Raw genomic sequence first — 23,308 nt, 5'->3', positions numbered from 1 at the left:
GGCCACTAATGGACATTTTCACACCAATGTTTATAGCGACATTATTCATGATTGCCGAGAGATGGAAATAGTGCAAATGTCCATCAATGGACGTGTCAACAAACAAAATGTGGTACATACATACAATGGATATTACATAGTTGTAAGACAAAATAAAGTCATGAAGCATGCAACATCGTAGATGAACCTTGAGGACACTATGTTGAGTGAAATTAAACAGAAACAAAATGACAAATACTGTATGGTCTCAGTAATATGAGCTAACATAAATGATCAAAATTTGGCAGTTAAAGCTGAGAACACAGGTTTTTAGGAGATAGAAAAATGGTAGAGATAGGGCCTTTGATGCTGAAGGAGTTTAGGAGGTTCAACAGGATTGACTGCATAGATACAAAAATATATAGCACAGTCCTACGGGTAGCAGAATGTTTTAAGTACTGAACTAAGATGACTATGAGCATGATTAAAAGAAGAAGGCTAGGGGCATGTACGACATGAGAAGGAAATATAGAAGATAAAGATTGGGACTGTATAACTTAGTGAAATCTAGAGTGGTCAATGATGAAGATTAAATGTATAAACACAAGAATGCTTTTACATGAGGGAGAATAAATGAATGTCAACATTGCAAGCTGTTGAAATTAGGATGATATATGCAATCATTGCAAACTAGAGTTTATAGTTAACAGCAACACTGTTACATGATTCCAATAAATGTAATAAAGACAACACATCAAAGCTAAATAACAATAAGAGGGGGATGTAAGGGAGAGGTATGGGATTTTTGGTGTTGGTATTTCTTCTTTTTATTTTATTTTTCTTATTTCTTATTTTTATTTTTATTCTTCACTTTTCTTTTGCTTCCTCTTCCTCTTTCTTTGTGGAGGAAATGGAAATGTCTTCATACAGACTGTGGTGGTAAATGCATAAATAAATGATTATACCAGGAACCACTGATTGTTTACTTAGGATAGATTATATTATAAGTGAATAAATCTGTTTAAAAAACAAACAGAAAGATACAAATTCTGGAGAAAATGTAGAGAGAAGAATGTACTGTTCCCTGTTCACTGTTGGTAGAAAACTAAACAGAGCAACCCATCTGGTGAGCAGTATGGTGGCTCCACAGGAGGCTAAGTATAGGATTGCTATATGATCCAGAAACCCTGTTATTAGGCATGTACTTGGAAGAACCAAAAGCAGGATATGGATGGATATTTGCATACTGGTGCTTATGGCAGCAGTATCCACAATTTGCAATGGATGGAGGTGGTCTGAGGGTATTTACATTGCTGAAAGAAAAGACAGAACTGTGGTCCAAATATAAAATGGAATATTGAGTGGCTGCTTTTGCAGCATGTTTATGAGGCCTGCAACTAGGTGAATGAAACCTGAGGACAGTATGTTGAGTGAAATAAACCAGAGACGAAAAGACAAACATTATAATACCTCACTAATATGGACTAATTATAATGTGCAAACTCTAAGAATTGAACCAGAGAGCACAGATTATCAGGGGAAGGCTATTATAAAGTTTCCTAGATTGTAAACTATTACAGCAGTCACATATATTTGAGATTGTAACTGTTATTTCTGAATTCTGAGAGGCTGAGCTCTCTGTATAACCTGGTTTTCCCCTGGAACTTTGGATGTTTGTGTGACAACTGACACTCAGAACTAGAGTTCTGCAGCTCTGAACGTCAGTATTACCTCATACTGTTAAAAGAAAAAAGCTGAAAAAGAGATCAGACTTCAATCAGAGACATGAATGAAGCAAATCAGGTCAAGACTAAGGTAAACCGGACAAAAGGATAAAGGATGATATTGACTGTGTTTTTAAACTTCAACTTCTGTGTGACACCAAAGGAAGAAACGTTTATTTGGTGTAAAATTTATATATTTTTGTAGCATACAATCTAATTTAATTTGTTTGGTCAAGGTTTCCAAATGCCATAATTACATGGAAACTTGAACAGGAGGGAGTGAGATCTTGCTGGTTTGTACATGTTAGTCTGATGTCCGATATATCCCAGAGTAATTTGGGCAGAGAATAAAAAAAAAGTATTTACAAAGCCCTCTTGAGGGATTGGGGAAAAATGTGGAAATACCAAACTTCCCCACCTGGGGAATTCTAGATGTTCTCACAAGCATTGGGGACTACCAATTTAATAGGCCAAGCCCTCAATCTTGTGGCTTATGAAATTTATTCCTGCAGAGGAGAAGCTAAAACTATGCCTAAGAGTCACTAAGAGTCACCCCCAAAGAACCTGTTTTTGCTTAGATGTGGCCTCTCTCTCTCGAAGTGAACTTGGCAGGTAAACCCAATGCCTTTTCCTCTGAGTGGGACATGACTTCCAGGGGTGCAACTCTCCTTGACAATGTGGGGTATGATTCCCAGGGATGAGCCAGGTCCTGGCATCACGGGAATGAGAAAATCTTCTTGACCAAAAAGAGAAAGAGAAATGAAACAAAATAAAGTTTCAGTGGCTGAGAGATTTCAAATAGGGCTGAGAGGTCATTCTGGAGGTTATTCTTCTGCATTATATTGATATTCCTTTTTAATTTTTAGTGTATTAGAATAACTAGAAGGAAATACCTGAAACTGTCAAACTGTATTCCAGTAGCCTTGATTTTTGAAGATGATTGTGTAACTATGGAGTTTTTACAGTGTAACCACGTGATTATGAAAACCTTCTGTTGGCATTCCGTTTAACCAGTGTATGTACAGGTGAGTAAAGAAACTAGGGCAATAAATAAATAATAAGGAAGTATAAGGGGTATGGGATGTTCTGGGTGTTCTTTTTCATTTTTATTTTTTATTTGTATTGTTACATATATTTTTTGAGATTGAATTCTGGACTGGGAGTGGGGTAGAGGGGATTGTGGTGGTAAGGGACATCACTAAGACAGCTGGTGAAATTTGAATATGGATTGGAAATTAGATAATTTTCTTACATTAATGTTATGTTTCTAATTTTGATATTGTATCATGGTTATGTAAGAAAATTTCTTGTTCTCAGGAAGTATATATTAAGTATTTAGAAGTACATGGGCATCATATTTGCAACTTACAAATGGTTCAGAAAAAAATTGTGTGTGTGTATGTATCTATCTCTATCTATTTGGAGAGACAGAGGTAGGACAAAAATGATAATATGTGAGAATCTCGGAAAAGGCTATATGGGAGTCCTTTGTACCATTACTTTAATTTCTCTGATCAAATACCTAAAAAGGAAAGAAAGAAAGACTCACTCAAGTGGCAGCAATATAACATAGTTGTTAAGGACCAAAGCTTTGGAGTAAATGGCTCCACTACCTGATTTTGAATTTTGCTCTATAAATTAATATTTATGTGACCCTGGACAAAATATTTAAACTTTACAATCAGATACTCTGATTCTAAGGTCTGACAAAAAATTCTAGAACCTTAGGTTGCAAAAAGCCAGTTAGGATGGAATCAAACCAGAAATCATAGGTGAAAATGTTTTGTTTTGCTTGGCCAGAGAGTTCCAGGGATCCTTGCCAGGGTAGAGTTGAGGGGTATCTTCCAATGTATTCTAGGAGAATCCCAGGGGACATATCAGAAGGGATCCAGTTCCATTTGCCTCCTCAGAGCTGACTAGGAGTCTTAGAATGACTGGAACTTCCCAGGCTTATTTTTTAGTTCTCAATTACACCCCTAGAACATCTTAAAGGTACAGACAGAAGCAATCTACAACTAAGAGCTAGCAACTATGGTACACTTTTCAGAATCATGCAGGAGTAACTTAGTCTGTTTCATCTTAAAAGTATGAAAAATGGGAAAACAATATATACTGAACTGACCGTCTGTTTTATTTTCCTTGGAAGGTATCTTTTTTATTCTTATGTGACATATACAATTTATGCATACTTACTAATTGCTCTGGCCTAAAAGATAAAAATAAGCTTTGAAATACGAAAATTATGAGACATTAAAGTGAACTTCTAGTAACTAAGAAACTACTTGAAATCAATAAATTCACCTTTTTCTATTCACGTCTATCATGTAATTTCCACTGATCGAACTCATGATAAACTGGAGAGTCTGAAAAATCAGAGAATATTTTAATTAGGACTCATGCTCAATATTTAGGGAAACCGACAGTTAAAGAAGAAAGGTATAATACAGTCACCTTAGCACTACTAAAAATGAATATATTTTATTTTTGGCCTTCACAGACCATTTTATATCTAAGCAAAAATGTCAGAGAATAATTCTAATCAACAATTTAGAGAAAAGTAAGGGAAAGAACACTTCAAAAGGCTGAACTGGTACCTGTGTTAACAGCTGCTGTTGCTCACAGTGCTTCTGTCTTAAGTTTGTCATTTCAAGCCAAAGGGTTGTGTGTTCCCTGCAACATTTAACAGATTACCCAAATTAATCAGGATAGAAAGGTGTCTGCAGAATTTTGAGGATACATTATCTAGAAGTACATTGAACTGTCTGAGTTAATAGCATTCACAATGTAGTTCATGAGGATTTTCCCCCAATTCCCCTGCCTGAACATTTCAGGCATAGCTTCTTTCAATCTTTCAGTCAGTCAATCAATCTGTAGAAATATCAAACTAATATTTTAAAAGCATAGACTACCTTAATCATCTCCTGAACTTGAAAATATAAGACTCACTGAAAACCAAGATACTACTAATTCTTTACTGACACACATAGGTGTAGAAAAACACTATACAGAAGGCTGGAAAAACAGGCAAATCTCTAGATCACTGGGTTTATACCAAACTAGCATATCTACTTCCCACTGAACCATATGACAAGAGACACCTTGTATCATATTTAGATATCTCAAATTTCTCATATAGAAATAGTTTCAATTGTGATCTAATATAATCAAAACTCTCTACTGGGAAGATTTCACAAATATTTGGCTAGAAAGAACCTCAGAAGGCCATCTAGTTTACTGTTGCTCAGCAGCATTTGGTCTGATTTACTTATAGTATCAGCCAGAATCCACTGAAGCATCATCAAGCACATGATATAAATATCATAAATATATGTATATGTTTTGGTTATATATATATGATATATATATATATATATACACATATATATTTTGGTTAATAATCAACAACAGGTTAATGTCCAGAATTAACATGGACGATTGGTTTATGGTCAATTAAAATGAAAACCCTGGCTCATATTCAATGTTAATGAAAGGAAAAGAAAAATACTACTACATCCTTCACTCCCTCTTTTCTCCTTTGCCGGTTGTGAAAAGTTTAATTTACTAAGTCAATTACAAAAGACAGAAACATAAAATTAAAAGTATATTTGCATTTCACTAAAAGATTTGGGGATAGTTCAAGTTTATATTGACTATGATGAGCATGTGCACTCATATCGTCTCTAGGTAAATAGTGGATTATAACCTTTTCTCACAGGTATTATCATACAACTGTTTAATCATTTAAATTCTACATTTGAACACTACTGCCAGAATGAAGACCTTAAAATTAGAACCATTTTGCATATTATGCAATGTGTGGTTCCTTACGGAGTGCTGAAAAATAACTTAACGTATCCGTTTTATAGGCAAAGTAAAAAATACGACCAGAGAAATGCATCATAGATCATCATGGACTCACCAAAATTTAGCAAATAAGCTAGGAGCTGAGGTCAGGATACTTAAATAGAACCTATATATCTAACATATTTTTTCTATTTTCCTACTACCAAATGACAGCTATGTTATGCTATATTACTCATATCTGTGTGGTCATCTTAGCTGCTGGTAACTTTATTTATTATTTATACAGTGGGGTGCTAATCAGCCAGTGTACTTTGATCTGAGCAATTGTTAATGCTGTTAACATTAACAACAACCCAAACCCTAAAGCACTGGATTTGGTGCTGTGGTTTCACTTAAAAGAAACCTCACTAAAGTGCCATAGAAAACAAGAGGTCAGTTTCTCAATTCAGAGGCAATCAACCTTGAAAACTATGGAAACAGGCATTGGAAATATTGATAAATACCCACTTCTTCACTTTTGTAAATTCGGAATCCATGTTGTTCTGCTTCTCTCTCATCTCTTGCACTTCAATCATCATTCTCTGGAACTCATCAGGGTAGATTCTGACATCTTCGATTTTCATTGCTGGTGCCTAAATGGGTACAACTAGATTGGTTAGAAATTCCATATACAATCAATTCTAGGTACTAATGGAAAGGAAAAGAGGCATGATTAAAACAGTCAACTAAATCCTGCAAATAAATCTCTATTATAGCAATAAGTTCACATTAATATATTAAGCTATATTAATATATAAAGATAATATTTAATATATATAAGAATAATAAAAGTAAAACTTTAACAGAATGAAGAAACATATCATGTTATCAGTTGTTCCAAATTGAAATGTTGTATCATGCAACTGAAGTGAGTTATCCTGGTTTCTAGCAAGCAAGGTAGTACAGATTCTAGGTTTGTAAAATTAAAACTTGACAAATGTTAACAAGGATGTCCAACTTGTTTTTAGTTGTTGTAAAGGTGCCTGAGAAATGAGATGATCTATCAGAGATCTATCAGAGATCCCCATTCAGGATCCCCTGATCCAGCAGACAGGCTTAGCAGACCTTTTGCTCATTAAGAAAAATATCAACATAAAATTATTACTTCCTAACTTATCTTCTACCCACTTCCTAAAATGTTATATCCCCATATTGATGGATGAAAAATAACAAACCTATAAAATATGCCTAAGGAAATACAATCATAAGACTTTTGATAAATTGGTTCCTAAAGGTCATCTTTCCAGAGGACTACAAGTGCCTAGGAAATGAGTTCCAGCTGGAGAATTCCTTGGGCCAATGACCTGGCCCCTGTGGATCAATAAGACTTGTGGCAAAATATCAGGAGAGAAGGTTAAATATTTAGAAATAAAAAAGATGCCTAGATATGCCAAGTAGTATGTCATAAATGGAAAATGAACAGCACAGATATTACATTTTATCAAGATGCAGAAGAGGGAGCAACCATATTTTGGAATGAATCAGATGTCATTATTCTATGATAATGGAGAAATTGCCTGTCATATGTTTAGCCCAGAACCTGGTGATAAGTGTTGGTGGCTTATACCAGTTCTCCAAATATTCACTTAAGCCAGTGGACACAAAAGCTAACAAGTCAACTCAATACTAGAAAAAGGAGTCAAAATTTTGTTTTCTTCCATAAGAAATTAAGAGGAAAATTCCAGTATCCCTTTAATCTACCAAGGTCACCACTCACACTAACCTGCAGGATATGGTTGTCATTGTTGCTTTAGACTCAAATTAAATATTGGTCTCTTCAGATGCCTAAATATTATTCTGAATGGGATCAACTGAATAGGAAATGCTAAGTAGACTCAGACATATTCATACATGGCTTCTTCTTCAATGGGATTGTGTACTGATTTATCTTACTTTAGTTCTCTCTTCATTCTCATAGTTCATATAATGGAGAAGGCCATTCCAATGCCACCACAACTGAAACAAATACCATGTTGCTTTTGCATTCTAAAAAAGTACTCTGTGAACCTAGTTTAGTTTATGTCAGTAATAGTCTTTAGCCCTTTTCATGCTTAAATAAAGAGCTTTTGCTTATATCGATTAGTTATATCAATATTTATCACATTAGAATTTAAAACTGATAAAATTTTAAATATTTATGAATTCCTTTTAAAATACACCCATTCCATATTAACATAGAATGGTCATTAGACATCATGTAGCCTGGGGAAAATCCCACAGTACTCGTGAGAGAACGAGGGTTAAAAAGGCAAAAAAAAAAAAAAGAGCATGAGATTTTGTTGGTGTGCCCAGAGTGATGCCCCGATAAATCCCAGAGTGATTTGAACAGTGAATAAAAAAGTATTTGCAAAGTCCCCTTCGGGGACGGGTGAGAATTCTTGATATTCTCACAAGCAGTGCGGACAACCAAAGCTATAGGCTGAGCCCCCAGTCTTGGGGTTTGTTCATATGAAACTTAACCCCACAAAGGATAGGTCAAGCCTACTTAAAATTAGACCTAAGAGTCACCTCCAAGAGAAACTCTTTTGTTGTTCAGATCTGGCCTGTCTCTCTCAGCCAACACAACAAGCAAACTCACTACCCTCCCCCGTCTACATGGGACATGACTCCCAGGGGTGTGGACCTTCCTGGCAACGTTGGACAGAAATCCTAGAATGAACTGAGACTCAGCATGAAGGGATTGAGAAAACCTTCTTGACCAAAAGGGGGAAGAGCAAAATGAGATAATGTCAGTGGCTGAGAGATTCCAGAGTCGAGAGGTTATCCTGGAGGTTACTCTTATGCATTAAAAGACATCACCTTGTTATTCAAGATGTAGTGGAGAGGCTGGAGGGAACTGCCTGAAAATGTAGAGCTGTGTTCCAGCAGCCATGTTTCTTGAAGGTGATTGTATAATGATACAGCTTTCACAATGTGACTGTGTGATTGTGAAACCCTTGTGTCTGATGCTCCTTTTATCCACCTTATCAAAAGATGAGGAAAACATGGAATAAAAATAAATAATAGGGGGAACAAATGTTAAAATAAATTTAGTAGTTTGAAATGCTAGTGATTAATGAAAGGAAGGAGTAAGGGGTATGGTATGTATAATTTTGTTTCCATTTTCATTTTATTTCTTTTTCTGAATAGATGCAAATGTTCTAAGAAATAATCATGATGATGAATATGCAACTATGTGATGATATTGTGAATTACTGATTATATATGTAGAGCGGAATGATCAAAATTTAAGAAAGTTTGCATTTGTTTATTGTTACATTTTTTTAAAAATTTAAAAATTAATTTAAAAAAATTTCGCCAAAAAAATAAACTCAAAAACAATATGTAGTTCTTCAGAGTATTATTGAATTTCTATTAGTACTGAGTTCCATAGATAGAATTATGAATCATTTTACCTCACCATAGACCCCCACATACTAATGCTCCTTGAAACCTGTACTATAATTATGCCATTAAAATTTGATTAGAATAAAAAGCCTTTTAAGAGATTAAATAACAGTTAAAGTGACGGAAAAATCAAGCTATGTCTTAAAAAAAAAAAAGGCAAATAATATCTTATTATGAAAACAGTTTAGACCTTACAAGTCTCCTGAAAATGTCTTGGAGAATCCCAGGGGCTCCTTAATAATGATTTGAGGACCACTGGTCTAAGTAATATTCCAAATATTCCTGGTTTGTGCTCTTTGCCTTGAACTTCCAGAATGGAACCTGCATCTGTATACTGATTGAGGCCTAATATCAAACATAAATAGACAATTCAAAAGTAAAAAATGTGTTTCTGTTTTATATTCTGCTTTGACTTACAGGCAGCTCTGTGTGAGAGCAGGCAGGCTTAGCAGACTTTTTGCTCATTAAGAAAAATATCAACATAAAATTATCACTTCCTAACTTAATCTTGGTCTCCTCTGCCCACCTCCTAAAATGTTATATGCCCATACTGATTGATAAAAATAATAAACGTATAAAATATGCCTAAGGAGGTATAAGCATAAGATTTTTGATAAATTGGTACCTAAAGATCATCTTTCCAGAGAGCTGCAAGTGCCTAGCAAATGAGTTCCAGCTGGAGAATTCTTTGGGCCAATGACCTGGCCCCTACAGATCAATAAGACTTATGGCAATTATAAAATGTTACGACCAAGGACTGGCTCTAGTCCAAAACGATGTGGAAAGATGTGAGGCTATAGTCCCTCTACCTTGCGCTTGATCTGTTCCAGAAGGTTGGTTTCCCCCTTTCTGAAGAATTGATGCTGGAATTCCATAGCTACTTTCTTCTCTTGGCCAGTCATTTCATTCTCCAATGCAATCACCTTTCGGAAACCATCTAGTGAAAACAACAACAAAGATATTAAAATATATTCTAACAGGAGAGATGAAAATCATTAGAATAAATAAATAATGCAGCAAAATATTTGCTACAAAGTACTAAATGGTGCATAATGGCTTAATTTTCAAATTTGGGAACTGAGATCTCAACATTGTATTTTACTTTGTTTTTACAGAACTTGTAAGCAACTTTAGAGAAATAAGGGCAAAAACATAGTAAGGAGAAATCTATATATAATCCTCAAGCTTTATTTTAATGAACACCCTCAAATTCCTGTAACACCCACAAATCTTTCTCAAGGATTACTGAGTAGGAGCGAAATGAACTGATTTGAGTTTCATTTCCTTTTAGTGCTCAGTTCCCTCTCTAGAAAAGACTCAAAAGAAGACAAAGCAGAAAGGAAAAGCAAAGAGACTTGGAGAGATGACAAACTAAATAATCTGTCCCTTAATAACAAATATTGGGAGTATTGTGTATGTGTGTATATGCATTTTTTAATGTAAGAAAATAACTATTACTACATAACTAATCTAGAGGAGACAAAATTAAAAACAGTAAGGTAAACTGTTTAAAAATATAAGATTGCTACTTTTCCAGGGGCACTGGTATACTGGTGTACTGATTAACAGGCAGTCTAAAAAAAGATGGCAACAAGAATATAACGAGGTACTTTGAGTGAATTCTTATATGTGGAAATCAAAGTTGGCTTACCCATCCCATTTATTTATTTATTCATTTAGGAATGTGGATTTATGAACACAAACATATATTCATAATTCAAAGAAATTAATCAAAGAAAACAGAAAAGTATATGATGTTGTTAGCCAGAGTTTAGCCTATGCATATATAAAAATACTGTTTCTGAAGCATTACTGTTTCCTCACGTAATAAGAAGTTTAACTTTCTCTTTGTGCCTTCCCTCAGTAAGGCAGTGGTTTAAAATGACATCTAGTGAGATTTTGTCTTAACGTAGTTAATGAAATCTTAAATGCTCTGATGAAGATGTGAAGTATGCCCATTATATCACTGTATTCTAACAGCAATGCTTGATATAATAAGTTTCCTTCCTGGGCTTGAAATACAACTGGATATGTCTTTGCTCGGTAGCAAAAGGAAACTTTGTACCTTATATTTGAAGCACAAGTCTGAGGAATTACTAAAATTTATGCTTTTAAATTATTCACGCTTTGAAAATTTCATAATTTAAAATATCAGTTTATTTTAAGTGCTAGGAAACTAAACTACTTATTATTATTCAATGTCTGTCATGAAGAATTTGAATATACACTGCTAAGGAGAAGTTACAGCTGAATTCTAACCAAAGGAAAATTGAACTTTATAATTACTTCCTTTGAAATATTAGACTCTCAGCATTCATGTATCAGTTCATCTAAATAATGACTCCTTTCTTTCTGGGGGTTAATAAGCTTCTATTTCCTGTTTAACCTGGGGCAATAAATAAAAGTGTTCTTGCTATGGAAACAACTAGAAATCAGACTACGTTATCCCGTCTAATTTAAATCCTTCCACTAGCTCAAACTGAGTATAGGAAAGAAAGAAAATTTTTTCACTTGTTCTTTTTTATGTGCTGTATCTCTCCTGTTTTTCTTTAACAGTTTCCCCTTTTTTACCTCTAGCCATGTACCCCACTTATCTTCTCTGCATTCATATGAGCTACCTACACAATACTTAAAATACTACCTCACTGCCTCAAGAAGTGAAAAACCATCTCTGAATTCTGAATTCTTCAATACTCCCCCCAAACTTATATTTTGGCCATGGGCAAGGAAATATTATAGTCTACTCTCTTCTGAATTCCACCCTTCCATTTTTTGAGCAGACTTTACATTTTTCCACTTGTGATTGTTATTGTTGCCCATGTGGCACGTTTTCCTGACAAATACAGGAAGGGACATTTTCCCTGCTTGTATTCACTAAGACTAATAATTTTCATAAGAATTTTTTAGTATAAGAATATCACTGTGCTTTAAAATGAGAACTGTCCCTGAGGTTTTTCTTGGCATATATATATATTTTTTTTTATGTGCAGGCACCGAGAATCGAACCTGAGTCTCCAGTATGGTAGGCAAGAACTCTGCCTGCTGAGCCACTGTGGCCCACTCTCTTGGCTTATGTTTTAAAGGCAAAAGAGAAAAAAAATTCAGGTAAACAGAACCTAGCTGTTCCATTTCTGGGAGGAAAGGGGTTAAACATGAGTGCTACAAGCCTATACTCACTCAATAGGAGAGAGTTGTTAGAATGTACTTTCAAAGGGGATGCATTTCTTTAAGGAATTATTTTCTGAGGCACTATTTCTACCCCATGTGGTGAGAAATTTAACTTTCATTTTTAATCCTTGTATCCTCTATTTGAGTAGATAGCATAAAAGTTTAGTAATTTGCGGTTATTTTGTCTCATTGAGGCCCCATATTTTTAAAAGAAAGATATATCTCCTTTTCACTCAGAGAAAATTCTCAAACAAACAAGCTCACATACCTCCATGGCCAATCCACTCTAAAGATTTGAATTTTCCTATCAATCATCCATTTAACAAACATTTACTGAACACTTCTCCACCTTGTTTATTGGCTAGGCTTTGTGAAGGATCTGCAGGCCAATAATGTGAAATTCCTGTCTGCAAGAAGCTAACAATCTAGTAAGGAAGACAAACACAATCACAACTACTATAACACAATGTGGTTAAATAGTCATCACATGGAGAAGTACTTGCGAGTATGTAGAGTGAACAAAGAATTATATCTAGGATGGATGAGGATGGATGGATCAGATATCTTTACTACAAAACTCACAAAATAGGAAAATTGAGACTTGTCTTTCTAGAAATCTAAATTCCCACACAAATAAAAATAATTACACAGAATTCCACAGGAAATAAATCTGAATCAGAACATTTGATGAATCCAATATTTGTTGCTTTATTTTAAAACCCCTGATAACATGTTGAACACAGAAAATGAAAAAAACCTAAGGAAAAAGCTAATCCAATGATCATTAACAATGCAGTTTCCTTAAGACCTGTTAAGAACTGTGAGAAATGACTGCTGTTGGTCTACAAAGGCATTTTTAAAACGAAGATTCTTGCAGTTTATTTATAACATTATCCAAATAATTTTCCTATAACTTGTCTATGAGATAGACAATTCAATCATTATGAAATGAGTGGTAATAATTGCTATAAAATGTACTCTGTCTGGACTTCTTCAGACTACTGCTCTAGAGATGAATAAGACCTCCATATCTCTCACTAAAGAATTCCAAACTTGGAGAAGATAGACATATAAAAGTGACCATAATAGAAGCCAAGCTGTGTGGAGTGGGGGAAGTGAGGAGTGACTCTAAATAAGCATAGTTTCTTTTTGGGGTGACAGAAATGTTCTAAAATTTGATTGTGGTGATGTTTGCCCCACTCTATGAATATACTAAAAACCAGTGACATGTACACTTAATATGGGTGAATTGTGTATTATGTGAATTATATCTCAATAAAAAATCAGACTGTGATATGAACCATGTTAGTCATATAACGAAGTACTTTGGGTAAAAATGAAAAGAAAAGATTAATTCTGATTGAGGGCATATGAAAAGACTTCTTGAAACAAGTAAATGTTTAGCTGGGACTTCAAAGAAAAAGAGAACTCTGACAAGCAGATACTAGCAGTATGGTGGCAGACAAGGGGAATTCCAGGCAAAGGAAACAGTATAATATGTATGCACTGATACAAGTCTAAGGCAATGTTACACAAAGTGCAGTCTGTGAACTGGTGCTGGTCTACAAACTATTTGTTGTCAATAGGTGATGACGTAAAAATAGAAATTGAGAGAATTCCTCTGAAAACTTTTATAGCATTTTGACATTGCTGTGGCATCCAAATATGATCATCTTTCTAGTAATCTATTTTATTATATTATGCAAAATTATGGACTGAAGAGTAAAAAGCCGTGAACTTCACTATAGTTTGCAAAGGCAATAACCTGTGGGGCAGAAAAATGTATGTGAAAAAAACACACACACATACACATGGCGTATGGGGGGTAGAGGTGGAGCAAAAAGAAATAAACACAGAGGATAAAGCTGAACTGTAGAAGGATTTGAATGCCAAGCTAAGTTGAACTATACTTTGTATAACGTGGTGCGGACCAACTGAGATCATTGAGTAATGTGGCGACGTAATCAGATTTATATTTTGAGCAGGTAAAACAGACAGCAATATGCTTGATGAGCAATATGCATAATTTATTAGAATAGGGGCAAAGATTGGAAGACCAGTTCAGGAAACTACTCTCTGACAGTAAGAGAGAAGAAAAAAGGAAGAGTCACTAAGAAAAAAAAGATTGCTACTTTTTCTTTCATACGTCTAAGAAAATCAGGGTATATAAAATATTATCAATAGTTGTCTTGGATTGTGAGATGATTTTTTAAATTCTTTTTAAAGATTTTGTTGTTATTTAATTTTGAGATGGTTTGTTTTACTTTTAGATTTTCTATATAGGACATTGTGGTGGTTTGGAGCTGTATGTACCCAAAAACAAAGAGGTTCTCAAACTTGATCCTTTCCTGTGGATGTGAACTCATTGAAAGTAGGACATTTTTTCTTTTGGGTGCTTGGTCTGGGAATAGAACCTAGGTCTCCCACATGGAAGGCAGGCATTCTAACCACTGAACTACCCGTGTACCTTGAAAGTAGGACATTTTGATGCAGTTCCTTCAGTTAAAGTGTGGCATACCTCAAGTACCAAGGATAGCCAGCAGTCAGCCCCAGAATGCTGTTCTTCAGGAAGAAAGCATTGCCTTGATGACATCTTGATTTGGATTTTCTTTTAGCCTTGAAACTAGAACCAAGAACTGTGAGAAGATGGTGGAATAGGGAGCTCCAGAATTCAGTCCTTCTATCAGGACAACTATTAAACAGGTAAGAACTGCCTAAAACAACTATTTTGAAAACTATGGAGACCAGAAGAACACTACAGCATCCAGGGAAGAGGAGGAGGAAAAGTCCGATATATTACAGTAAAGAACAGTAAATTGATCTCTCTGCCTGTCCATCCTCCACTCTTGCAGCAGGGTGCCATGGAGTCCAGCCCCTGGACACTTCACTGGTGACAAAAAGGGATGTAAAAATCCTCTTACCCAAGACCAGGGATGGGCATGGCCGATCACTGATCAAGGCATTTGTTTGGCTACTTTGGATCACTGGAGGCCTGGCTCTGAGGCGGACCATTGTTTCAATCTGCCCTGTACAAAGGCTGGGGTAGAGGAGACTTAAAGATGCTCAACTTCATTAAGGCTCCAGGAGGAAGTTAGTCAAAGGTCTGTATTTTCTAGGCAGGCCAAGAAACCTCAGCTTTGGGGAGCCTTAAAATAATTCTTGGTGCCCTTCCTTATCCCCACTCCACCGTCCCACTTTTAGGACTTTGCAGCCAGACTGAACCTCTTGCATAGGATCTGTCTATGTTTCAGCTGGGAAAAACTGATTTCGGAATGTCCCTTCCTTTCACAATATGCCCTCCAGGCAAAAGTAGCTTGAGACAATGAAAAGAGTATAAGGAGCTAGAGAGACAATCTGGGGCAAAGGATTTCAGGCTTAGAACACCTGGGTGGGGGGGTCTGCCTCCTGGAATAGAGAGGAGACAACCAAACTCTTCTAAACAGGGGAACTTCAATACAAACAATAAGCAAAAGCTCAGGACAAGATAGAGGCCAAGAAAGACAGGGAAAATCGGCACATTGCATTTTCCTTCTTGAGAGGAGGGCTGAAACTCAAGAAAATCTCTCTTATCAACAGCTCACTAAAAAATAAAAAATCATGCATCTTAGGGAATAAAACCCAGAGTTAATATTCTAAAATATTAAAATGTACCGTGGGCAACAAAGGAGTACAAGACAAACAAAGAAACAGGAAATGATAGCCCATCCAAAGGAAGAGAATAAAAATCCAGAAAATGCCAATGAAGAAGACGTGAATGAGGACATACCAAACAAAAGTTTTGAAAAAATTATTTTAAAAATGCTCAAGGAGAAAGAAAATACATTTAAAGAGCAGGGATGTCCAGAAAATAATGAATGAACAATATGAGGATCTTAGTAAAGAGATAGAAATTGTAAAAAGGAACCACGTAGAAATACTGGAGTTGAAGACCACAATAAATGAAATGAAATATTCCCACAAAGATTTCAAGAGCCTGTTGAAGCTGGCCAAAGAAATAATCAGTGAACTCTAATTGAATACACTTGAAATGAGTCAGGCTGAGGTGCAGAATGAAAAAAGAATTATAAAATGTGAAAATAGTCTAAGACACCTCTGGGACATTATCAAGCACCCCAACATACACATTATGGGAGTCCAAGAAGGAGAAGAAAGAGAGAAAGTGGAAGAAGGAATATTCAAAGAATAATGACAGAGAACTTTCCAAACTTAGCAAAAGACTTGACTATGCACATTCAAGAATCCCAGAGAACACCAAAGAGTATAAATATGAAGAAAAGTACAGCTCATCAAATATTGATCACACTGTTGAATGCAAAAGACAAATGCAAAGGATAAGGAGAGAGATCTGAAAGCTGCAAGAGAAAAGCAATGTGTTATATACAAGAAAGTCTCAATTAGATTGAGTGTAATTTGTCACCAGAATCCATGGAGGCAACACCTGCCCTACAAGCAAGCTAAGGGACTTATTCAGACTGAAGGGAAAGGACACTAGATGTTGGTTTAAAGTGGCATATAGAAATAAAGACCTGTGGTAAAGGAAACCATCTGGGTAATTATAAATGCCAGTATTATTGCATTGTTTGGTATGTAAATCCATTCCTTCCTACAGATGCAAAATACAAATATATAAGAAATAATAATACATTTATAGTTTTGGACATAAAATGGAAAAAACGTAAGTGGTAACAAGTACAAAAAAAGGGGAGTGGATGGGTACAGGAAAAGTATGTGTGTGTGTTATTGATACTAAGTTGTTATCAAAGTAAATATGATTATTGTATTTTTAGGATATTAAATTTTAACCCCATGGTAACCATAATGAAAATAGGTAAAAAATATATCCAGACAGAAATGAGAAGACACTCCATACAGTGCAACACATAACAAATTAAGAAAATAAAAAAGTAGACATCAATAGAAAACCTGAGGGGCAAAAAGATAAGACTTACAAACACTAATTAGCAAAACGGCAGAACAAAATCCTGCATCATCAGCAGTGATTTTAAATATAAAATGGATTAAACTCTCTAGTCAAAAGGCAGAGATTGGAAGAGTGGATAAAAAAGCATGACTCAACTAAATGTTATGTGCAAGACACTCACCTTAAATAAAAGGTACAAGTAGGTTAAAAGTGAAAGGATGGAAAAATATACCATGTAAGCAGTAGCAAAAGGAGAGCTGGGATAGCTATACTAATATCAGTTAAAACAGACTTTAAATAAAAAAACAATGGGGCAGGCCACAGTGGTTCAGAAGGCAGAGTTCTTGCCTGCCATGCCGGAGACCCGGTTCGATTCCCAGCGCCTGCCCATGCAAAAAAAAAAAAGTTACAATGGACAACAAAATCATTATATACCAACAAAGGAGACAATTAAACAAGAAAATGTAACTATTATAAATATTTATGCACCTAACAGCAAAGCCCCAAAATATATGAAGTGAATATTGACAGATTTGAAGGGAGAAATTGATGGTTCTACATTAATGGTAGGAAACTATAATACACCACTTTCAATAATGGATAGAATATCTAGTTAGAAGATAAAAAAGGAAATAGAAGACTTGAATGATACTGTAACCAGGTTTGACTTAGCAGATATATATAGAATGCAGCAATAACAGAATACACATTTTTTTTTCTCGAGTGCACATGGATCATTCGGCAAGACGAACACATGATAGGTCACCAAACAAGTCTCAATAAATCAAAAAATTTTGAAATCATACAATGCATCGTTTCTTACCACAATTGTTCAATTGTGAACCTAGAAATCAATAACAGATGGAGAAACAGAAAATTTTCAAGTTCAGTGGTTAGAATGCCTGCTTTCCATGTGGGAGGCCGGGGTTCGATTCCCAGACCATAAACCTCTCCCCACCCCACCCCCCCCACAAAAAAGAGAAAGAAAAGAAACTTCAAATCAGAGAACGAACCTCAAAACCAGAAGAACTAGAAAAAGAAGATCAAACTAAACTCAAAGCAAGCAGAAAGAAGGAAATAAGAAAGATCAGAACAGAGATAAATGAAATAAAGAACAGAAAAACAAGAGATAGTCAACAAAACCAAAAGTTTATTTGAAAGGATCAATAAAACTGACAAAACTTTAGCTAGACTGGCAAAGAAAAAAGAAAGAGGATACAAATAATGAAAATCAGAAATGAAAACCCAGACATTACTACTGTCTCCACTGATACAGAAAGGACCATAAGATGATACCATGAACTGTACTCCAATAAATTAGATAATCTAGAAGGAATGAACAAATTCTTAGAAACACATGAACTACAAGAAAGCTCTTACAACTAATAAATGAATTAAGCAAAGTATTGGGGTACAAGATCAATACCCTAAAATGAGTAGTGCTTCTAAATTCAAGCAATAAACAATTGGAAGAAAAAATCAAGAATAAGATTCTATTCCCAATAACAACTAACAATCACATATATTGGACTAACTCTCACCAAGGATATAAATGACTTGTACACCAAAAATTACAAAACAGTGCTAAAAGAAATCACAGAAGACCTAAATAGATGGAAGGACACTTGTGCTCATGGACTGGGAAACTAGTCAATGGTCAATGTTTGGGTAAATCCTACCCAATCCTGGTCAATTCTACACAAAGCAATTTCTAGATTCAAGGCAATCCCAACAAAAATTCCAGCAACCTTATTTGCAAAAACTGAAAAACCAATCACATAATTTATAGGGAAGGCAAACGGACCTCGAATAGCTAAAGCCACCTTGAATACGAAGTTGGAGAACTCATACTTCCTGATCTTAAAACTTATTACAAAGCCACAGTAATCAAACCAGCATGGTACTGGCACAAGGACAGACATATAGACCAATAGAATTGTATTGAACGCTCATCAATCAATGCTCACATTTATGGCCAACCAATTTTTGTCAAGGTGCTAAAGACCACTCAATTGGAAAAAAAAATTCTCTCTTTAACAAATGGGGCTGGGAGAACTGAATCTCCATGTGCAAAAATTGAATGAGGTCTCCTACCTCACATCCTATATGAAAACCAACTCAAAATGGATCATAAACCTAAATATAAAAGCCAGAATTATCAACGTACTAACAGAAAACGTAGGCAAGCATCTTTAGGATCTTATGCTATGCAATGGTTTCTTAGATTTTACACCCAAAGCATAAGCAACAAAAGAAAAATATATAAATGAGGCCTCATCAAAATCATAAACTTTTGGTCCTCAATGGACTTTATCATGAAAGTAACAAAGCAACCAACAAAAAGGGAGAAAAGTTTTGGAAACTACATATTGATAAAGGCTTAATATCCAGAATATATAAAGAAATCCTTCAACTTAAAAACCAAAAGACAAACAACTGAATTTTTAAAAAATGAGCAAAAGACTTGATTAGACATCTCTCCAAAGAAGATATACAAATGACCACAAAGGACATGAAAAAATGCTTGAAATCATTAGTCATCAGGGAACTGCAAATCAAAACCACAATGGGATAACTTTACATAACCATTAGAATGACTGTTATTAAGAAGCAGAAAATAACAAATGTTGGAGATGATGCAGAGAAATAGGGAAGCTCATTAACTGCTGGTGGCAATGTAAAATGATGCAACCACTGTGGACGATAATTTGGCTGCTTCCTCAGAAAGGTAAGTATAGAACTACCATATGACCTGGCAATCCCATTACTAGGTATATACCCAAAAGAACTGAAAACAAGGACTCGAACAAATATTTGCACTCTGATGTTCATAGCAATATTATCCACAATTGCCACAAGATGGAAGCAACCCAAGGGTCCATTAATCGATGAATTGATAAATAAAATTGGGTATAGGAATACAATAGAATATTACTGAGCCATGAAAAGAACTGAAGTCCTAATACATGCAACAACATGGATGAACCTTGGTGATACCATGAAGACATGAAGAACTTTTCATGAAATAAGCCAGACCCAAAAGGACAAATATTGTATAATCTTACTGACTTGAAACAATTAGATTTAGCAAACTCATGGAGTCAGTATGTGGAAAATTGGTTATGAAGGGACAGGGTGGGGATGGGGAATGGGAAGTTAAGGCTTGGAGTGTGCAGGGTTCCTATTTAGCATGATAGTGGTATTTTGATGGTGGATGCTGGTGATGGTGGCACTTTGTTGTGAATGTAACTGGAGGCACTGAAGTCTATATCTCTGGAAATGTTAGATTGTGTATATGGTAACAGAATAAAAGTTTTTTAAAAATCCATGGAACCACAGTATAATGTACTGTAGGGTTCAGCAAACAAACTGTGAACCACAGTTCATTGTTTACCTGCGGTAAGCCATGGACTATAGTTAATAGTACAATTATAAATATGTATTACCATCAATTATAACAAATGTTCCACAGCAGTGTATGGAGTTGTTAGTAGGGTGGTATGTGGGAATCCTGAATTTTATGCATGATTCTTCTGTAAATGCACAACTTCTCTAACAAAGAAAAAAGACACCATAAATTACTAAATTCCCTTTGTTTAAGCCATGACTTCGCATGGTATTTGCTTGAGCAGCCAAGGAAACAAAAAGAGACATATATCAGCTTTACACACATATGCATACACACCACAGTAAAAATAAAAAGGGAGGACTTTTATATTGCTTACTTTCTATTCTTATTAGTCAAGTTGCATTTTCCTACCATGGACTTGGACCAATTTATTGTGATTTCTTTCTCATAATGGTAAGGAGTAGTCTTTCCTGTCTATAAACTACAACAATCAATACTGGATTCAAAATTTCTTTAAAGAGAATATATGTTACTCTAAAACAAACTAGAATGTAATAGAATTATGGAAGAGCAGGAATTCAGTGTGTTTTCTATTGGAAGTTCCTATTAATTAGTATATCAAGCTGTAGAATATTTAATTAAATCTAAATCACCCAATAGAGCTAAACATCAACATTTGAAGAGTATGAATAAAAGGATAAACAGTTTTCTATTCTTCTAAGTAACTAGGAAAATAGACCATGTCTCTGTTATATTGAGAACAGCTAACTAGTAAAAGGGATAAATTTGGAAGATGGGGAAAAAGTAATTATATTAAGTGGGGAGTTCATGAATAAATTTTGAATCTTTACATTTGTAGTAATACCTGTGGTTCTGGTTGGTATATCATAGATATTTATGCAGTATATATTTATTATAAGATATATATTTATATGCCTTAAATATGTAAAATGAAAATGTTGCATGTTTTTAATAAATTCCAAAGATCGCTGTGGTATGATTTTTAAGTAACTGGATGATATAAAGCAGTGCATTACATACTCTTTCTTCCTCCACCATTTTGAGGACTAAATGATAATATTTCATTGCTATTTTACATAAACAATATTTTCTTTTTATTAAAAAATAATATATATTCATTATGAAAGTTTGGGGAAAATATAAAAACAGAAATTCCTTTTAAAAAGCATATAAACATCAGAGAAGCCTTAACAATGATTTTGGTATTACATAAGATAATAAATACTACATCCATTCAAAATGATGTTTATAAGTATTTTTTAAATGTGGGAAATATTTAGGGCATATTGTTAGGTTAAAATAATCAGGGTACAAATTTTCAAATAGAGTGTCGAAGGTGGTTAAATATATATATTTTTTATATATATATTCATTCACAGAGTATTCATTCAGTGATACCACTGGTGTTTATTTTCTTTTTTATATATTTCTCAATTTTTTCTACAATGCTCACACAAAAATTTATATAGGAAAAATGTGGCCCCGTGGAAGCAGTAGGCTCATATCCGTGTTAGTCAGACCTTGAATTCTAAAGATTAAAACCAGAAAAAATCAATTTAAAAAGAAATAATGGAGTCCAGACTTGACTTGCCTAGCTTCATGTACATTTAATATCTTGGGCCCCATTCCTTAGCTGTAACATAGTAAGAGCCTTCCCTTTTAACACTAAGAGTCTGTAATTCATGAGGATCAAAACAGGACTTGATAGGAAGGAATTGTTTCTGTTTGGAACCCCGACCAATAAACCAAACTTAGAGTTAATGATAAAGAAACTCTAGAAAAGGTCCACACCCAACTCAGTGATATTCATATCTTTAACATAAGAGTTAAAGAATTTTTCTGGAATATTCCACTGAATCCTAATATTGCCTGCCGAAACAAAATAATCATACTTACACATGTTGAGCTGTCGTACAAAGCTCGAAGTATTGTTATGTTTGAAGTATTTGGGAAGTAGTTCTTTAGCAAAGGTTTGTTCATCCACAATGTAAAAGCTCTGACCATTCTAGAAACAAGGGAAAACCAAAGCAGACATTCAAAGAAAAACGAAACAAAGCATCAATTCAACAACAAAACATCAGGAAGAAGACTTTGAAAGACTTATGAAAAGGTAAAACCAAAATTTATTATCAAAACACCCTACAGAAGGGCAGAATATGCCACCGAGAGAAACCATGAAGGAAAAAGTAATGGATTTGACCCCCAAAATGAAAATATATGTACATAAAACACCATTAATTAAAAATTTAAAACACTATAAACAAAATTAAAAGGCAAACTACACAATGGGAGAAGTATTTTCAATATAATAACAGAGAACCATTACTATCAAAATGCAATGAGCTCTTACAAATTAATAAGGAAAAGACAAAAACTTAGAAAAAAATGGACAAAGACATAAAGAAACAATTTAAAAAATTAACTGAACATGATTTGGAAAAAAGTGTTCAAAATGCAAATAAAAATGATAATGAGATATAAATAACCTTTTGCCTATCAAATTGGCAAATTTTTAACAATGTTAATCCCAAGTGCTGGGAAGTTGACCAAAATTCAGATTAAAAAAAAGGCAATCACACATTGAGGTTGAGAATGTAAATTGTCTTAACACCTCTGATAATATTCATTTAAGCTTTAAAAATATTTATAGGCTTGAACTAAAAATTCCACTTCTAAGAATGTATAGTAAACAATTTTGGATATGCAAAAGAATTTAACCACAATGATGTTGCTTTAATAGCTGTATATATTATCTAAAAATTAGAAATTACATAAATACTGAGAGAATGACTAAATAAATATTGATATGTTCATATAAATTAATATTTACATCACTATAAAATGAAGTTATGGAAGAGTACTGAATTAAATGGAAAAATAATTATGATATATTTTAAGTGAATAAAGCATATTTCA

The 23,308-nt window shown here is 34.5% G+C and overlaps 1 protein-coding gene across 1 annotated transcript in view; it reads right to left on the bottom strand.

Annotated features, from left to right (window-relative positions):
• Positions 1-23,308, bottom strand: part of LOC143670336 (heat shock factor protein 3-like) — a 64,033-nt gene that overhangs the window by 17,863 nt on the left and 22,862 nt on the right. Inside the window, exons 2-6 of the mRNA XM_077145065.1 lie at positions 22,289-22,397; positions 9,743-9,870; positions 6,015-6,139; positions 4,298-4,373; positions 4,005-4,066 (exon numbers count right to left, since the gene is read on the bottom strand). Of these exons, the coding sequence (XP_077001180.1) occupies positions 4,005-4,066; positions 4,298-4,373; positions 6,015-6,139; positions 9,743-9,870; positions 22,289-22,397 (500 nt within the window). The remainder of the gene's footprint in view (positions 1-4,004; positions 4,067-4,297; positions 4,374-6,014; positions 6,140-9,742; positions 9,871-22,288; positions 22,398-23,308) is intronic.

Source organism: Tamandua tetradactyla, chromosome X, assembly GCF_023851605.1.
Source record: "Tamandua tetradactyla isolate mTamTet1 chromosome X, mTamTet1.pri, whole genome shotgun sequence".
Classification (NCBI taxonomy): Eukaryota; Metazoa; Chordata; class Mammalia; order Pilosa; family Myrmecophagidae; genus Tamandua; species Tamandua tetradactyla.
The sequence above is the reverse complement of the archived record's forward strand: the minus strand, read 5'-3'. Positions and strand labels throughout refer to the sequence as shown.